The sequence below is a fragment of the Drosophila grimshawi genome, unplaced genomic scaffold, assembly GCF_018153295.1.
Source record: "Drosophila grimshawi isolate 15287-2541.00 unplaced genomic scaffold, ASM1815329v1 contig_848, whole genome shotgun sequence".
Classification (NCBI taxonomy): Eukaryota; Metazoa; Arthropoda; class Insecta; order Diptera; family Drosophilidae; genus Drosophila; species Drosophila grimshawi.
The window spans coordinates 19380290-19399424 of NW_025063692.1; the positions used below are offsets into that span (position 1 = coordinate 19380290).

Sequence of the window (19135 nt, forward strand, 5' to 3'; positions counted from 1 at the left end):
TGGAGTGGAATTTGTGGGGCCTATGGTTTATGTAGCGCTCCTCGACTCACCAATATACTCAAAAGTATTACACACTTATTCTAAAATATAAAATATTCAGCCAATAGCCATTTAAGCTGGATCAAGCAACGAACATCAAATTGAATTCATAGGCATACTTATACATATAAAAATAAAAATAAAATAAAATCAATCAATATAAATAGCAATTAGACGATAATGGAGATAAATCACTTAAGCAAAATAAAAAATGTAGCAACAAAGAATAGAGTATCAAATGTATTCAGTAATTGTAATGGGAAACCCAAAAACAAAAAAAAAACGGAAATGCGCACATAAGTATTGTAGTTTTTAAACAAGATAGTACGATGAATGTCTTCGGCATGCCGAATATTACATACCCTTGTACACCTGAGCCCAACTTAATTATTAAGGACATCAAAATCCTCCCGAAAGAAGCACACAATACGCGTTACTAGTGATTTTGGTTTTAAATTTATTCAGCAGAAGATTAGTTAATCTTACAAGAATTCCTCATTCGACTGATAGTTCCTAAACTCCTATGATATGGTGGTCCGATCTGGCCGACTAAAAAAATAAAAAAAATATTAGTAAAAGTTTTATCAACTGAGAAGCACGTTTGCTTGGATATTATTCCTGATAATATATGCTGATCACTAAATGCACACATTACACATATTATGACAAAATTAGAATACTCTCTGCAAGGGTATGAAAGTTTATGAAAGATTGAAACAAAAAATAAACATGAAATGTCAACCAACAAAACTGGTATTGACATTTTTCCATATGCTTTCGTTGATTTGATAAAGTTTTATTAACAACACCTATATAGCTAACCAAATTCTTAACCATTAATGTTAAAGGTAATTAATTTTTTTTCCCGAAATATTTAGATGAATTTAAAATCGAGAGTTCAAATTTGAAAATTACATAAAAACTATTACTATACACGGCATAAAAACATATTTTATTGAAAACTTTGTATGTGTAATGACTTATTTTCACGAAAAATAAAAGGTCAAAATTAATGTACGCATTTTGAAAGTAAAGAAAAACTAGATATCGTATTTCCTATTGATAATGTAATGACACACATTGTTATTATGCGACCCACAACCAAACGAGAAACAAAAATATATGTATATCTACACACAGAGTTTAAGCACCCTGGAAGTCTATAATAATATGTATGTATTAATTTGAAAGTATATTAATAGTTTGTTGCCAATTTGCACTAACAAAAACTTATATTACTCTATAACATGGAATATGATGTCAGTTGAAAATTCTGAACATGCTGTTTATAATGACTTTATTCATAATTTGAAGTGTTTTCCATTTATTTAACTTTGTCAACTTCTCATTGAGTGCCTCTCATCTATTCCAACGACTATTCGGATATGGTTTTTGATATTACGAACCAAACTATAATACGAAATTTATACTTTTTAATGTGCAACTTTTTACCTTTGCATAACTTTTTAGACAACACATCGTAGGTTGATATAAAAAAAATTTCAACAAAAATTGTAAAACTTTGTAGCTTCCTAATTTTAATAAAGATTAAACATATATATTTTCTAAAGTATTTTATTTGGACATCTCTAACAGAAGCAATACTTGCGCTACAGTGGGCCAAAATTATTATATGTATATTTAGGGTAGATGGTGGGTCAAAACTAATACATATATTAATCACATTTTTAAGATTTACTGAAAAACAAAATGATCTTAAGCAAAATCAAAAATATTCGATTGGATTCAACAAGTTGCCAAGTTTACTTTCGATCGTTTCCAAAGCAGATATTTGATATATGTAAGTAATGCAATCTAAACTGAAGCTTACTAAATATAATACTTGGTTTATTGGTAAGAATATTGCTTAAGAGCAAAGGGCGCTTTATAAAATCGATTTTAGACCGACTGATCAACAATATTACCGCATAATTAGCATACCCATTGGAATGGGTACGGGTATGTGGAAATAAACAAATAAACACAGAGCCCCCAAACAAATCTAACCAGAGAGAGTGCGAGTGAGAGAGAAATGAGACTTGCAGACAGCATTAGCGATTTTAGCTGAACAACTGTCAGCTGCAAAAGCCTTCCAATTCGTATTCCTGTTGCATGCAAAGGTGCGTGTCTGGCTGATCTTCAGCTAACCAGCTGTTAATCCCCAAGTGTTGCCCAAGTTAAGACAAGACCCTATCGTTAGGCGTAGCGTAGTACAACATATATTGAAAAACAAAATAAAAAGACCATTTTCAAACAAATAGAAGAGAAAACGGATTGTGTTCATATGTAGATATATATATAAATATATACATATAGATAATCTCTCCGAGTTAAATGCATCAGTTGGCAAAAATGGTGCCGACGGCAAAGACAATAATCTTGCGCATCTGGCCGCAGATCACCGACTCATAATGATAGCCCTTAACGATTCTCGCATCGTTTTGGCCAGCATCAAAGGCAGCTTTAATTGGTCCCAGATCGACATTATAGCAATTGATCATGAATATATTGTTCTTGAGCAATTGACACATCTCGTATGCACTCGCCGTCTTCTCATTCCAGATGCTCACCGAACCGTAGGCGAGCGTCTCCTTCAGATTCACCTGAGTGGCCTCTTTGGGTGTGCGGAACGTGTGCATTGTGATCACACCGGTGGGTCCGTCTTCGCCCAGAAAATTGTGCGTTAAATCGCTGACCAGTATGGGTGTGGCATTTGATGGCACTCTATGTGGATTGGCCACAATTGTCTCGGCGCTGAACTGCTGCAGTTTGCGCAACGTTCGCAAATAGTTGGGATGCTGATGCACCGAGGGATCCACCTGAGTCATCTGCTCTACCAGCTGCTCCAGAAACGGCCCACGCACATTCTCCTGTATGAGCAGAGTGGCAACGGCATTTGGGGCAAATGGATTGCGCAGTGAGGCAAGCAGATGATGCATGGCAGAATTCAAATCGCCGCCATCGAAGATCATCATCAAGCATGGTGAATCCCATTTCGCTTTTGGTTCAGCATCGCCAACGGAAATCGGCACCTAAGATTAAACATGTGGCTTATCACATATGCATATGTTCAATGTATAGGCATATTTCACCTGAATTACATTGGCACTGGGACTAAGCACGCACTGCAGTTTGTTGACCATGTCGTAGGTGATCAGTGGTGTTTGTGACATGGGATATTTGGTCAGATTTGCTGGCTGCTCCTTCGTCAGATTGTCAGACATGTCGCACACTACACAAAATTAGCCAAGTCGTTCAAAATCAACTATCATCCAGGGAGAGCGGCGAGCAGCGATGCTCGTCTTATCAGTACTCGTTTCTCTCTCGCTCTCTCTTTCTTTAGATAGTTTAGTCACTCAATCAGCGTTGCCCAATCATGTATTTTGTATCTTTGCAATTCTGAATAATTTTGTTTGTTATTTAAACATTTGAAATAAATAATTTTGTAATTTGTATATATAACAGCACAATAGTTGAAAAGCATGCACGCTTTTAATAAATATGCGATTTTGTGTTAGCAAAATATCGATATATTATGATTTTACTATCGATATTAACCATTTTTGTTTAAAAAATGTTTAAATTACAACATGCAAAGATGCTCATAAAACCAACTTGTTATTATAAATTCAAGTGCACAGTGATATTCATCATATAAGTCGGGCTTAATGAAAATTGGTCGGTAATTTGCACAATTATAACATCTATTTTATACCGGCCTCCACCCTAGATCCGTTGCAGATTGAAAAAAGCTATCTATAGTGAAAAACTCTATATCAGAAATAACGGTGTAAAACACTTCGCGAAATTTAAAAATGGAAAAACTAATTTTTGTAAGAAAACTGGTTTTAATTGTCAACAATAAAGTGATATTCTAAGGGCCGAAGAGGTGAGCAAATTAATTAATTAATTAAAGTTTTTGTTCGATTCGAAGTCACGGCTTTTAGGCAATAAGTGAAGTATCGATATTTTTATTACAGCTCAGAATAACTATTACGTCGCTTTATCGATTGGTCAGCACGCTGTACAGCACTGTTAAAGATTACGCCACCGCGACGTTGACGCCGACGCCAACGGCGACTTCGCTGCGGTCCACTTTTTGGTTGGGCTGTTTTTTTTTATTGTTGGTGGCCGATTGGCGGTGCCCCATGCACAGTTCACAGTCAGATTCAAATTGAAAACGCTCGTGCGCTGTTCGCGTCCGCTCCGTATAAACACACACGCAATTATTTTTTTTTCTCATTCAAATTGTTGTTTGTTGCTGTTTGATTAAGTGTTGTGCACTTGTTGTCGTTACTGTTATATTGTTCTTTACGCCCTAAAATAAAGAAAGAAAGAAAGAAAGAAAAAAACAGCTGTCGTGATAAATTTATTCCAGCGCATGATAAATAGTTGTGAGCGCCATCTGTGCATGAGTAGAAAACCAACAAGTGCATTTGCGGATTCTGCGTGTCGCCTCTATACGCCAATTCCATTTGTGTGAGTGAGTGCTTCAAAGTGCGTTCAACCGCAGTCGAAAACGAATTTTTGAAAAAATTAAAATAGAATTTGACAAAATAGCAAGAACAGCAATTAAAGCGAAAAGCTTAAATACTCAGACACACGCACACAAAAATACACACACACATACACACACAACACGCTGCAAAAGTAGAACAATTCAAAATATTTGCACAAAAATAACGAAAACAGCTGGCAACAAGGCAGCAAAAGTTAGTAGTGACAACGACGACGGCGACAGCGACAGCGACTCTACTACATTTTGTTGTTTTTTTTTTTTGTTTCTTTCTACCAGGCAACAGGTTCCTCATCCGAATTTTGATTTGTCGGCGGCTGCGCAACTATATTTGAAGAAGCAGCGACAAAATGACTGATTTAAATGAAATCATGGGTTCCCCATTTGTGCGAGTGAAGGTAATAGTACATATATATATACATAAATAAGCGGGCAGGTGTGAAGCCCCATCCATCAATAACAAAGCAACTCCAACTCACTTATTGGGCTGCATCGGCGTGTGCAGTGTTAGATAATGCGCCGCTCAACTGCAGCTCGGCTTGCGTCTCAGCCGCCGCCGACGCCGTCGCGCCCCATCGCTGATGTAGCGCGTTGCCCAATGCTACTCATTAGCACATGAAGCGACAGCGACGCCGGCGACTGCTGCAAAAACCGCAATAAGCCATTCGATATGTTCCGGACTTTTGTGGCAGCCAATTTGCAACTTCAGCCACTGCCGATGTCGCCTCGACGCTGTGGGGCTTCATTTGAGCCGCTTACTCAACAAAATCGAAACCAACACCAAAACTTAACTCAACTTAACGAAACTTTCCATACCCCGACCAATCTCTCTTCATATCTCTCTCTCTCTCTCTTTCTCTTGAACTATCTTTCTTTTTTGCATACAGGTCGTTGCCTTTGTGCATTTCTTCTTCATATCGAATGCGATGCTGGGGTCTTGGGGCCATGGCGCCTACGAGTTCTACAACTTCCTCTTTATCATTGCCTTGTTCTGGACGATACACAGCAAGGACTCCATTGAGGCGGTGCAAACGGTAAGTTATATTAATCTGTTCCACTTCTCTCTCTCTCTCTCCCTCTCCCTCTTTCTCGTTTTCTCGCTCGCTTTGCCAGTGTTGTCCCATTCTTGAAGATTCAAGAGTCGCTTCTACACTCAGATAAATATAATAGAGGATTGTGAACTCAAATCAAATAGCAACTTGATTAAAAGTCTTCTTTTCAGGAACAGAATTTATGGCATCCTCAAATTGCAAATACAAAAAATGGGCTTAAAATGTATTTGGTACAAGATTAAAGAATTATTGAATATTAATATATAATTGTAGGAATTCTATATATTCAGAACGTTGATTTGTTCCAAGTGTACCTCGCTAACAATCCTAATTGTTCTATGTGCTAGATTTCAAATTTAAATCAATTCTAAACTCAGGGTATGCCAGTTTGGCAGTGTTCACTGTAAATGCTATTGATGCTGACGCATCCACACAACACACACACACACACACACACAGTCATAAAAAGTGGGTGTTATCGTAAAGAATGAATGCGTGCATTGAAAGCCGCTGACTGATAAGGCCTCAAAATTTTCACAACTTTGCACTGCTCAGCATTTGCGCCTCAATTCGTATCATCAGTAAACAATTAATTTAAATATTTTGTTTTTTGGCTATGTGAAACGATGACTGCTTTACTACTACTACTTCCTACAAATAAATATATATATATATATAGCAAAACCAGTTGCTGTCAATATCAGAGAATTAAATTAACACATACGTGTGTGTGTGTGCTTGTATGCGAAGACGAGTTAGTTTTCCGTATAAGTTTGAATTTTTGTTGCTGTCATTGTTGCTACATATTGTAAATAAGAAATGTGCTCACTCACTCTTGCTGCCTTGCTGCACATTGTATGCCATCCATCAGATGGAGGACGGGTGAGGGAGAGGTGTCGGTGTCATCCTAATAATGTTATGATCTACTCCCACAAATGGCTTTCCTCGTTTTCTTCAACATACATATTTTCTGATATCATCATCAGCTACTGCGAATGAAAATTTGATGAGTTTTCCTTGCATAACCACTGGCTAAGACTGAGACCATTTGTTGCACTGCCGTTTTGCAGTTGTTTAACAAAGAATAATGGTTGTATTTAAGTGTGAAATTGTGAATATCAGATGGCGGTAAAAAACAAATACAGACGAACTTCTCTGACTTGAACTGCTGCCCCAAATTGGATTTTGTCTTGCCCGGCAAGCGTTATGTAAATAGTATAATATTAAACGGAGTTTTCTCAGTTTTTCTATATATTTCTGTAAAGCTTTTAGTCATGGATTTGAGTACACCTAGTCAATAACCGCAAAATGTGCAATTTGATCGTCATAATAAGTAATTAGAAAACGAGCAAGCAATCAATGAAGCTATAAATATATCATTCGAAATAGAAATGGTACATAACAAAAAAAATAAAAAAAAACTGAATAAAGTTTTACGGAGGAAATCTTTAACAAATAAATTTAAAACAAAAAGAAATGTAAATTTACATATTCACAGGACTATTTATTAGAAATGTATTGTTAGATTGCCGACCTCTTCGTCTACAAGCCGCATTTGTTTGGCCAAAAAGAAGAGAAAAAAAATACGTGAAGGCATGCGAATTATGGACTCATTTGGTCAGCCCAAAACACAACTCGTAATACCCCATATAAGGCATACACACATACATATATGCAGTGTATATGTATATATATATATATGTATATGAATATATGTTTAGTTACCGCTAGATGCATATCGCTTAACTGGAAGAGTTAACGGCTTTTCGTGCCTTAACTGAGTTATAGCCATTGGCTCTGAATGTGAGCAAGAATCTAATTTGAACTTTGACATTAACCGAAAAGAAACTAGCACCAGCACGGGGGAATAACCCTCCTCTCTCGCCCTGCACTGTAGAGGCTGATGGCTTCAATCGTAATTCCAGACCTTAGGCAGGACCTCATAACGCACGCGATGCGCCACTCCACGCAAGCCGCCCCGCCCCGTCCACTTCAAACCTGAATTATATATCAAGAAAAAAATTGAGTGTTCTTGATATATATACAGAGAAAGCGAGAGTGCTGGACTGGGGAATACTCTGTACCCAGCTGCGAATCCCAAATAATGGGAGATTAGAAAGTAAAACTACATTTTGATGATGTTTTGATGGCATATCCGAGGTATGTCTATGCATTTTGACAAATCTGGTGAACTTTGAAAACTTAGGTCTTTGCTGGCGAAGACTTCTCCTTCTATCGTGGCGTATATTTTCTCCAATTGTAAATTCGCTTGGTTCAGATTGCTGAAAGTGCATTTGTTCAATATCATGACACCCTCAATTCATATGGGGTACAGGGTATCAAATATGTATACTATGTCATTTTTGGATGGTTTTCAGCGGTCAGTCACATGAAAAGGCAACAAACCAACCCCTTCCAGCCTGCTTTTTGGAGGGTAGTTGGCTCCAAGTCGTGTGTGAGCAGTTCTTTTGTGTGTTTTCCCTTTGCCTGGCAGGACCCCATTAGCAACGCCATTTAATCAACTCAACTATGCAAAGCCAAGCGTTGACCCAAAAGGAAAATAACACCAACACAAGCATTACTTATTAACTACTCCGAATAGATTTTTATAGTGTACTACGAACCGCAGGTCAATCCGTAACCCCCACACCAATAAAATGCCTTCAAGCTGTCTATTTTCATGTACACTGAATAACTGTTAATGAATTTAATTGTATATAAGCAGTAAATCGAAAAAGTTGTTTTTATTCCAGGGAATTAACGCTGTGCTCCCAAAGTGCCAAAGGGCATTGTTTTCATTTTTCTCAGACCGCTTGTCAAGTGAATGCTAAAAAGTTAGAATGCATATAGAAAAGGCTGTTGTGTGATTTGGTGAATTTGAATATACGATTTTCTAATGAGTTCTGAACCGATTTTGATTACATTATTACAGACGAGTGATAGTCTGTTAAAGTATATATACGCGATTAGAAACATATATATCTAATATTTGTAGGGCTATCGGAAATCGATTTTGTAATGATATTCGCGAAACGGGAAAAGTTATCGATAAAATTGATTAAACTTAATCTGCGCATGGTATTCGAGAACTTATAATCCAAATTGGCAGTCTCTAGCTCTTATAGTCTCTGGGATCGATGCGTTCATAGACACGAATATGACTAGATCGCCTCAGCCTGTTAATTCTGATAAATAATATGTACGCCTTATGGGATCGGAGATGCTTTCTTCTGCCTGTTACATACTTTAACACAATTTCATTGTACCATTTTTAGCCATATTTAATGGCTGCAGGGTATATAAATATTTAAATTTAGTGGCAACGCCACGTCATCGAAAATCCGGCAAGGCCGTTTGTAAATATTTAAATTTTAAATTGCATTGTTATTAATTCAAATATTTATAAGTTCCGATTGAATTTGAATACTTAAATATTGCTGCCTGAAAATTCACATGAGATTTATTTAGGGATCAATTACGAAATCATTTTGAAAAGTTGTATAATTCTTAAGAGTGGAACAATGAGGTACTCAAATTCGCTCTATATTCTTGGGCATTGTCAAATTTGTATAATTTACAGATTTTATTTAAATTGGATAGTTCGAGATTAATGGGCACTTATTTAAGTTGATCTACATTGTAAATTTGAATCGAGAAAGCACTCAGAAAATTACAATTTTTTGATCTATTTCGCATAATTTGAGTGTAAAATTCGTCTTTAAGAAATTGCAAGGTGTGTCCAGCTAATTGGAGTGTGTGTGTGTGAGCAGGTGTGTTGTTGCTAAAGTTCAAGCGTTCAAGGTTAATACAATTGATTTGTCTGGACGCCGCCTTGAATGACCTTTGTCCTATCAACTGTGAAGTTTCTTATGCAAGTCTGCACGAAAACTACCCGGCTAGTGACTGGCCAATGAGCACATCTTAAAGATTACAATAATTGCTTGGCAATAATGAGCTCGAGAGAGAGAGAAATTGGCAACTGAAATAAGACCAAGGAGGCATTAATCGATATATAATTCCTAGATATAATTCCCACAATATTAATGCTAGACTCTAGCTAATTTAAATGTAGACTTAGCTTCATCAAATTTAGTTACTTTGTATCTGCATTTGAAAACCATACAAAATTACATGTAAAATATAATTAGGAAATTGTTCTTCATACATAAATATGTTTAGAATGATTACAAATTTTGAATTCGAATCTCGAGTGCAACCACAAAGCGTTCATTATTTACAACATTCAACATAATCATAAACATCGTTATCATTGTTTATCCTTCTGTGATTTCAGGCGCTTGTGATCAATACATCTAGCATCTTCTTCGATATAGTCAGCATTATCAATAGTTTCGATTTTATGAGTAAGTAAAATTCATGCTTGCATTTCGCTATTGCTTTAATCCCATAGATTAAACAATTCATTACACAAATCCAAATCGTTTATATTTATAAATATTTATTTATTTATTTTTATTCTTTTCTGTAGATGGCTGGGCCATTGCGTTTAGTATCATCAATTTGGTTCTGCGTCCTGTGAGCGTTGCTCTACTGTATCGGGAGTTTAACACACGTGGCGGCAGTCTGCAGGGTGTTTCCGTATTCCCAACCACCCAGCAGCGCAGCTATCAGGACATTGATCGTCCCACGCAGCCGACACCAACCAATTCGCAGCCGGGACCCAATGTGGCCAGCATTTTCTAATCAACCAGTGCAACTTGTGCAAATATCCACAAACAAAAACCCTTCCAAGTACCTTCATATATCCAAACTACAAACAACAACAAAACAAAAACAAAAAGATTTAAAGGAAACTTAAACTCTACGTGGAGTTCAAAATTAAATCTCGATCAAGTCAAGAAAATAACTGCATAAAATCATTTTTTTTTCTTTTTTTTTTTGTGTTTTTGTTATGTTCTAGATGTTCTAGATTTAAGTCGAGATGAGATAAACAAAGTATAAAGTTGAACAAAAAAAAACTTATAGTCAATGAAGCCAGAAAATTGCTTTTTTCTTGTTTAGCCATTGTTTCAGCTATATAAACGATAAAGACAAACAATAACGATTAACGTTTACGATTTGATCGATTTTCAATATAACGCCTACTACTATACTATGTAATCTTAACATATATATTTATATATATTTTAATAAAAAGAGGGGCGTTTGATATTTATCTGTAACTAGAACAGTTATACTGTCTGTCCGTCTCTGTATATTCGTATTTGCATCCGCATTTTGTATACCTAATTAGTTCAATAAATAATTGAAGTAGCGCCCCAACTTTTATAGCTATGTACAAGCCCCAAACGCATTAAACTTATAACGAATATAAAAACAAATACATATTTAAAATGGTGCTGGGGCCTAGAAGCCCTCCTTGGCCGCACGGAACTTGTATTGATTGGTACGGCCATCCAGACAGGGCACCTGCACCAGATTAAAATATATCGAGCCCATCAACTGGGAGGCCGATGTGTTTGTCATCTTCAGGCACGAGAACAACATATCATCGCAGATGCAGTGTGATCTATAAATCAAAAAAAGGGTCAAAAATAAATTTGGCATTCATTTGCAACTCGTTCGCCACTAGTTACTTGGTGTACAGCGAGTCGTTCATAAGCTCGTATTTTTGTTGATAGGCGCGTATCTTAACGGGACACAGATCGTGCTGGCGACAGCAGCGATCCATGGCCATCTCGCTGCCCAAATCCCTGTACGTCTCAGCAATATCGCCAGTGCCGCACCACTTGGTGCCTATATACAAAAAAAAAAAACAAATAGAAAAGCAAGAGTTAAAAATTAGTGGGAATAATGTATATTAGCGATTTGGCAAAGCAACGAGCTGACGAATTCAGCGAGTGAGTAAATCAGCGAGTTAGTGAATCTTGCATACTCGCCAACCAACTAACGAGTAGGAATGCAGGCATAACAGCCTAGCAAACCAACGAGTATTCAACAGGTTGGCCAACTAGAGACGCAAGTCAATGATCTTACCTGGTATAATGCCACTGAGCAGCGAAAAGGGACTGCGGGGAAATATATTCCCAGCGAGCTTCAGTGAGACACCGTTCTGATTAGCCATGCTGTCGGCGGCATCACTACCATTGCTCGTTCCACTGACGCCAGACTCGTTGTTATTGCTGTTGCTGCTGCTGCTACGCTCGGAGCCTTCGTCGGTGGACCTGAACTTGATTTTGCTGGCATAGCTGAGCTTGTCTACATGCTCGCATTGATCCATCAGCTTGAGCATCTCATCAAAACTGATCTCCAGCGGACGATTGTACTTGGCGAGGCCACTGAGCAGCATCTTGCCTTCCTTATCGTTGCTGTAACGAGACAAATGTAACGAGTGCCTTTGGTTTTGACTCGCTGTTGTTGCGCGATACTCACTAGATTTCAATCAGTTCGCAGCCAAGCAACAGCTTCTGTGGGCCCAGTTCCGTGACGGCTATGGTCAGATCGTGATAGTATATCATAATAAGCGAATCGTTACTAACTCGCTTCCCGCTGCAAAACGAAAAATAAAATAATAAAAAAATCAAAAATAAAAGATGAAAGGGAGGCTTAGTGGGAACGTATTTGGGCACATGGCCAGCCGACAGGCATTACAATTATGGGATGAGACGTGACGATCATGGCAATGGCTGTGAATCGAACTGAGTGAAACTACTGTCAACCGTGTCCAATGGCCTGAACGCCAGCTGATTACTAAAACTGATTAAAATTGTTTTTATTTTATGTTTTTCATTTTTGTTGCCTATGAGCGCAATGTGTGCAGTGCACGTCCAGACAAATACATATGCCAGACTGCATTGTCATTTGATCCTCTTGTTAAATAGCTGTCAGTTTAATATTTAACTACCTGGCATAATAAAATTGACAGTTCAAGTACTTTGTACAACTTAATTATGCTTTCAATGCAACGAGAGCATTTTTGAGTTATAATATTTCCTATAAATTTGCAAGACACTCGGGCAAATGTTAAACTCAAACTTCTTCAATTTCCACCCAGACGAGTGAATTTTCCAATTAACTCTATCAACTATTTAAAAGCTAAGGGTAGATTTGAGAGAAAACTCAACAGTTTATTATTGGGAAAATAAGTTAAAACCAATCGGAACCAATTTTTCAGGTATTCTGGGGAATGCAGGTGTAACTCACCTGTAGGTTTTCATTTGGCGCAAACTGCGCTGTTCGATGATCTGCTGCGTGAACGATTGGAATGAGGGGAATCCCTGCAGGCCATGGGGCAGGCTGAATGATAACGTCGGCTTTGCCACTGCCACGGATGAGCCAAGATAACCGACCAGGGCGCAGAACATCGTCGAGACGAGCATTTGAAGACGCCATTTCATGTTGCAATTGTAACGCATCTCTGTTTTTTTTATTTTCAATTTTCTTTGTGCTTTTGCAAAACCCGGCAAATGACTGAATGTCCAGTTAGGGGATAGCCGTAATCTGATTGGATCTGTACTGCTATGCCAGCGGCATAACTCGCAATTGCTGGCGGCGATTTCTCGACTCTCCACTTCCGGGTTGGTTACCTGCGCCAAATTGGAATTCGATTTGAGTCGTTTGAATTTTAATGCTTTTTTTCTGTCTGCTTTGCTGTTTTTTTTGCAATTGCTGTTGTTGCTGTCTCTGTGGCGGCTGCGACCAATCGACTACTGACAGTTGGCAATGCCATAACGAGGTCCTGCCGCAAAGTTCGGGGCAAGAATTTAATGTTTTATTTATTTCCCATTTCACATGAGCAAAGTTGTGAAGGCCCGTCCAAACAGCTGAATGTTCTCACAGAGCCCGAGGCCCAGTGCCAGTGACCGTTCCCAGCACATGGTAAGCACATGCCTGTCCAATCCTAAGCGTACACTCGAAGAAAAACGCATTTTGTTCCACATTGATAACCCTACAATCGATGAGTCTTACATAAAAAGGCACAAAAATATCTAAGAATTTGATAAAGACCCAAGATTTAAATACTTGAGTACTGAATCAAAACTTCTTCTCGGAATTAGAGAAAAAGTATTTAAAACCAGCATTTTTATTATTTGATTTGATTTACTAAAGTTTTCTGCATTTTTTTTGCTTAGTGTAGTCACCGTTAGAGGTATAGTTTTCTAGTTTCCACCTCGTAACATGATTGCTGAGTTCACGTGCTCCGAAAAACTGCGATGTGGCGTTGGCCGAACTAGTTGCCTATTTCTCACCATTTCCTTGTGCTCCTCCTTCGCCATTCTAGCCAACCACCTATCGCCTTTTATCCAATTGTCGATTGTCCTTGTTTCATTTTGTGATTGTCATGGCTATTGCGTGCTATTGCAGTTCAGTTGGCAAAGGAACGATTTTGAATACGGGACGTATACGCAATTTGTTTTTAATTGAGCATAATAAAGCAGACAAACTTGAACTTTGACAAAGACAAATTGGTGTCCATATTGTTTTGAATGCAATTTAATTGAATATGAATCTTTTAGGATGCCTATGAGTTTTTGAACTATTTAAAGTAGATTTCTTGGAACTTTGGAACCATTTTCTTTCTTATTTCTAGTCTTGTGATCAGTCTAGTACATTTGTTGGACACTTGTCTTATTTATTTATTAATAGTCAAGAACGTATTGAAATTAAAATTTTATAAAATAGATGTTTACATAAGAACCGTGTTCCTCAACCACAAACTGAGAACTTAAAATTCTTGGCTCTACCGAAATCAGCCAATATGAGAACAAAGTAAGTTTGCATTAAATTTGACTTCGATTTGAACTGCATAACCAGTTTAGAGCTTTAAATTATGTGTCTGTAGTGAATGAAAGACAAAAAAAAAGAGAACCATAACCAAGCGAACAATAAGTTTCATTCTAGACCATCCCTTCTCGACCTTGACTTGACGACATTCTGAACCGAAACACCGAATGATTCTATGGCCATGATTATACGCTTGACTCATACTTTAATTGTATTCCAAAAAGCTAATAATGGTTTATAGTCTGAAGTTCGTGACTGAATGACTTGTCGGAAAGAAGCATTTAAATGCATACCAAGAGAGATCTGGAATTGATGGAAGAGCTGTGCCGTTAAATAATCTTTATGGTTATAGTATGCATCCTTCTCTCTCTCTCTCTCTCTCTCTCTCTCTCTCTTGGTAACTTTATCTTTCGCAACACCCTGTCCGACTACTAGCCCTTTATATGGTTGTATCTTTGTATATACATATATATGTCATCTGGTGAATTGTGAAACAGTTGTCAATTCCAGCTAATAAACACTTCACACTTGCCCAGTGAGATCGGAGCGTGGGGGTAAAACTGAAGAACAAAAAGTAGTGGATGTAGTAAATGACACAAAAATAAAAAGAAAAATATGAGAAAAAAAATTATAATAATACGAATTGTCCACACGCACGAACAACAAACATGCTAATCACAAAATATGCGTTTGTCCCCGAGAAAGAAAAACTGAATATTATGCATACTGCTCAATATATGTGTACAACATATGTATACATATATGGCTATATATATATATATATATATGGTTATATATGCATGCATTAAACGTGAAATATTGTATTGTTTACGTTTTATGATTTTTTCGTGGATTTTAGCCAAGGTTCGAAGCACGAAACTTTACGCAAGCAGTGGACAATGGCCAAGTGACTCTCCGGGAACTCTCACAATGGCACCCTCAAAGTGAAAGTACTCGCCAGTGTTACAGTTGTTGTTGTTGTTGTTGTCGATGTTGTCGTTGTTGTCGTTGTTGATTTTGGGTGATTTTTGAGCGATTTCAATTGAAATTGTGAACCAACATGCAACATCCACAAAGCTGTTGACAGATTCAGCAATACATAAACTTGTTCCCACACACACACACATATACAAAAGCTGTGAAATCACCCACACACACACTTACACACACACACACACACACACAGTGGTGCCACTTGTTGTGGGTTGGTAAAACGAACTCAGTTATTCAACATTTGACATCTTAAAGACCACAAGGGTTAGTTGATTATGGCTAAAAGTTGTAAAATTTGGCTTTAATAAGTTTTACGTAATTGCATATTGTTACAGGGAGAGAGAGAGAGAGAGAGGTAGAGAGAGCGAGAGGGAGATAGAGTAGCAAGACGACGGCATCTTATGCATGAGATTTCTTAACTTGAATTCTTCTAATTTATTTTCAAATATATTATTCGTATTATTATTATTGGATATAATATAGTTACAGTTATTATATACAGTTGCCAAAATCGGGGCATTTCCTTATAGTCCTCATAAAAGTAACATGAAATCAAATAATATACAAAATAAGATTTATCTTAATGTGTTTTTGAAATGTCCACTTTCTGGTAAAAGCCTGCATTTAGCACTATGTATGTATGTTATACGTATATAAATACATTCTTTAGTTTAATGACAATATAATCTTGAACTTAACTTCTCTCGAAAAGCAAACAGAAAGAGGTTAGCTTAGAAGGGGAATAATTTTGCACCGCTCCCAGCCAGCCGTCGAGCCGTCTCTAAAAAATTAGATTAGTTGTTGTTATTATTGTAGACCCTTTTTTTATCATAGAAAGTGAAAGAGAGCAAGCTGTAGTCAAAGCCAACCAAATCTAATCTAATTCAATTGTATATCAGCAACCTAATCCAATCTAATTAAATTGTATACCAACATTTCTGACTTTATCCAATTAGCCGGATGCACTTTCCAACTGATGCGACTCAACTGACCGAATATAACCAGGTCACGATCTGTCGACATCATAATTAATTGCACAAAATCTCATTTGAAGCCACATTAAGCCCGAAAGCAACAATGCAAACAGTGTAACAACAACCACAACAAATGCGGTTCATAGTTGAGTGCTTTTCACTGTGCTGCCTGTCCTCAGAACTATGAGATCTATGTGAATCACACTTCCGTTTAAACAACAGCAACATCAGGAAATGGCCAAAGCACAATAGAGCCTAACCCAAAACCCAAAACCCCAAAAACAGCCATCTAAAACTAAGCCCATTTAAAAATACTGAAAGTGAAAACATATCTCCATGCAAACTGCGATGGGAGAGGAAGCGAATGAGATGAAAGAGTCTTAAAGATTCGGAGCGATATTATCAGCTGAAAACGAAACAAATTTGAATGCAATAGCTGAAGTGTTTGTACTGAAAGATACCCTATAATTGGCTGTAGGGAGAAGTATATGAGATTTTCTAAGGAATATCAATAAATATTTCTAATAACTTGCTGGTTTTGTAATATAAATAAAAGATACAAAAAATACTCCTTTAATTTAGGGACGGAAACTTCTGACTTGGCAACGTTCTTGGCAACAAATCTTTCTAAAAGTCATCATCATCATTTGCACCTTACCGTGGTCATTTCCAGTTTTTTTTATGGCTACAAATAAAATAAAAGTGAAACAAAAAATACCCCAATTTGGTCAACTTGAACTTGGCTAAATTTTTTTGTTTTGTAGGTTTTCTTTTTGGTTCGCATTTTGGGCTAAAAGTACAAAACTTTGCATAAGCCACGAGCCAAAAAAAAAGAAGAAAAATGAAGAAAAAAAACAGAAAAACGCAGAGGCTAAAAAAAGATCACGCTATCTTGGCATAGGTCAGTGAAGCATGAGGCACGGGTAAAAAAAAAGCAAAAGCTGAATAACACTCGACCATGGAGCGAAATTCATTTGACGCTGCCTCGCTGTTGACCCGCTAAAGTCGTTGTATTTCCAGTTGCCATTCTTGTTGTTGTTGTTGTTGTCGTTGCCAGTCGCTGCAGTAGTAAAAGTGGTGGCTGTCCAATGGCTCGCTGCAGATGCGCCAACAACAGCAACAACAACAACAACAGCGATACAGCAATACACTGACAACTGGTTTGCAAGTTCGCGGTTTTAACTTTCACATTGGGCGCACGCTTAATTGTGGGCTTTAATCTTGGTTAATTTGCTCCAGTTTTGATATTTCATTTAGTAATACAAAAAATAAACAAACACACAAACAGAAACACAAATACACATATTCCGAGACAGCACGAACCAACGATTAAAATGATGCTCACTCAGCTCGATGGGTGGAGGATGGGAGCACGAGATGGAGATGGCGATGGAGATCGAGATCGAGATGATCATTATGATGATGATGATGATGATGATGTTCGCGTTGCGCTGCGTGCCTAAATATATTTCTAGACTTTACCTACAACTAATGAGCATTGGCTACAAAAAATCAACGCTCTACTCAGTATTGTTGTTGGATGTTGGATGTTGTTGTTGTTGCATGTGAATATGTCTAGCCAAAGTGCATATAAACTGTTTGTTGTGGTCCATACACGAAAGATGAACACGCTACACTGCATGGGGCTAAGCTTTATGCATTAATTTGATCTACTCGCTTAACCTTAAACTGATCCACTTGCAAAGCAGAGCACTCGCTGTTGCAAACAAAATGTACTCGTTGTTAGCACTCGTTGTTAGCACTCACTGGTTTTCGCAAATATGGAACCAAATACAAACAATCGATTCGACAAGTTATTTATTTATTTTATTACTTGTTACTATTACTCATTTTTAGTACTCGTTATGCAATGATTGATTTTATGGCAATTGGCTTTTTTCTAGCATTTAAATATGAACAAATCGTTGAATTAAGACTCACAACTGACTGTCCACGTCAATCAAATCACATTTTGACGAATGAGGCTAAATCCCAATAGGTTTACTCTGTTTTTCCAAGATCGTTTTTACCTTGATGCTGTTGAGGTAGGGTGCTTTAACTATCAGTTGGGCAGCACTTCGCAGCAACTCGCTAATCATGGGAATGGGAATGGGAATCAGGAGTTGGGAGTTGGGAGTTGGGAACTCAGATTGGGAAACTGAGAATGACGATGATGATGTGCGAGATTCGTGAGACGCGAACTGAACTCAACGGGTTGTGCAGATCGAGATAAATAACGATGAACCATAATGATGATGTTGTTACTCTTGTCGTTGTTGGTGTTGGTGTTGGCGTTGGTGTCTCGCAACTGAGATGACAAATGCAGCTTGTGGCATTCCCATACCCATTCCCAGACGATTGTCTCTCCTTATTATTTGCTGCCTCGTATGTTTCTTTGTGTGTGTGTGTGTGCGCGCTAGTTTCACAAGCGCTTTTGGGTGAAACTTGGCCAAACGTTGCAACACTTTTGTTAAGATACAAACATATCTTTATCTATATCTTTAGACCTTGCTATCGGGTCCACTGTAGATTTGTTTTTACTTAAGCCACTTGGCCTCCATTGCCAGCAACAACAGCAAGCAGAAGAACAACAACAAGAATTAGTCGTAATTTATACATAAATATTTTTTAATTATTTATATATATATTTTTTTTTTTTGCCATTACGTTTTCAAAGCAGCCACTGTTAGTCGGTCAGTTTCACTTTTAAACAAAAAAACAAACAAACCAAAAAAAAAACCCCGAAATAAACAAAAAGTACGACAGCGATGAAAAAGTCGGTTAAAGCATGAGACGCATGCGCGCTCCGCAAAAAG

The 19135-nt window shown here is 37.5% G+C and overlaps 3 protein-coding genes and 1 long non-coding RNA gene across 7 annotated transcripts; 1 reads left to right on the plus strand and 3 right to left on the minus strand.

Annotated features, from left to right (window-relative positions):
- Positions 1–479: 479 nt before the first annotated feature.
- On the minus strand, positions 480–6557 carry LOC122322858. The gene is made up of 2 exons (XR_006246895.1): positions 6441–6557; positions 480–588 (listed from the first exon to the last, which is right to left on the minus strand). It is a non-coding gene; the product is annotated as an uncharacterized LOC122322858 (long non-coding RNA).
- LOC6564824 lies at positions 2233–3406 on the minus strand. Of its 2 annotated transcripts, none has more exons than XM_032737935.2 (2): positions 3141–3406; positions 2233–3071 (listed from the first exon to the last, which is right to left on the minus strand). In XM_032737935.2, exons 1-2 carry the CDS (start codon positions 3261–3263, stop codon positions 2379–2381), a joined length of 816 nt encoding a protein of 271 aa, XP_032593826.1. In that variant the 5' UTR covers positions 3264–3406; the 3' UTR covers positions 2233–2378. The 2 variants fall into 2 exon arrangements, with proteins under 2 accessions (XP_032593826.1, XP_001991494.1); XM_001991458.3 differs by having other exon boundaries at positions 3132–3404.
- On the plus strand, positions 4070–10790 carry LOC6564823 (type-1 angiotensin II receptor-associated protein). 3 transcript variants are annotated; one of them, XM_001991457.3, is made up of 5 exons: positions 4070–4751; positions 4835–4953; positions 5443–5589; positions 9902–9971; positions 10097–10790. In XM_001991457.3, the coding sequence occupies exons 2-5, from the start codon at positions 4906–4908 to the stop codon at positions 10309–10311; spliced, it is 480 nt and encodes a 159-aa protein (XP_001991493.1). In that variant the 5' UTR covers positions 4070–4751; positions 4835–4905; the 3' UTR covers positions 10312–10790. The 3 variants fall into 3 exon arrangements, with proteins under 3 accessions (XP_001991493.1, XP_032594077.1, XP_032594078.1); XM_032738186.1 differs by having other exon boundaries at positions 4073–4518; XM_032738187.2 differs by having other exon boundaries at positions 4145–4522.
- An 83-nt stretch (positions 10791–10873) lies between these two features.
- LOC6564822 lies at positions 10874–13149 on the minus strand. The gene is made up of 5 exons (XM_001991456.2): positions 12772–13149; positions 12001–12117; positions 11605–11936; positions 11205–11364; positions 10874–11137 (listed from the first exon to the last, which is right to left on the minus strand). The coding sequence occupies exons 1-5, from the start codon at positions 12981–12983 to the stop codon at positions 10975–10977; spliced, it is 984 nt and encodes a 327-aa protein (XP_001991492.2). The 5' UTR covers positions 12984–13149; the 3' UTR covers positions 10874–10974.
- Positions 13150–19135: the final 5986 nt, after the last annotated feature.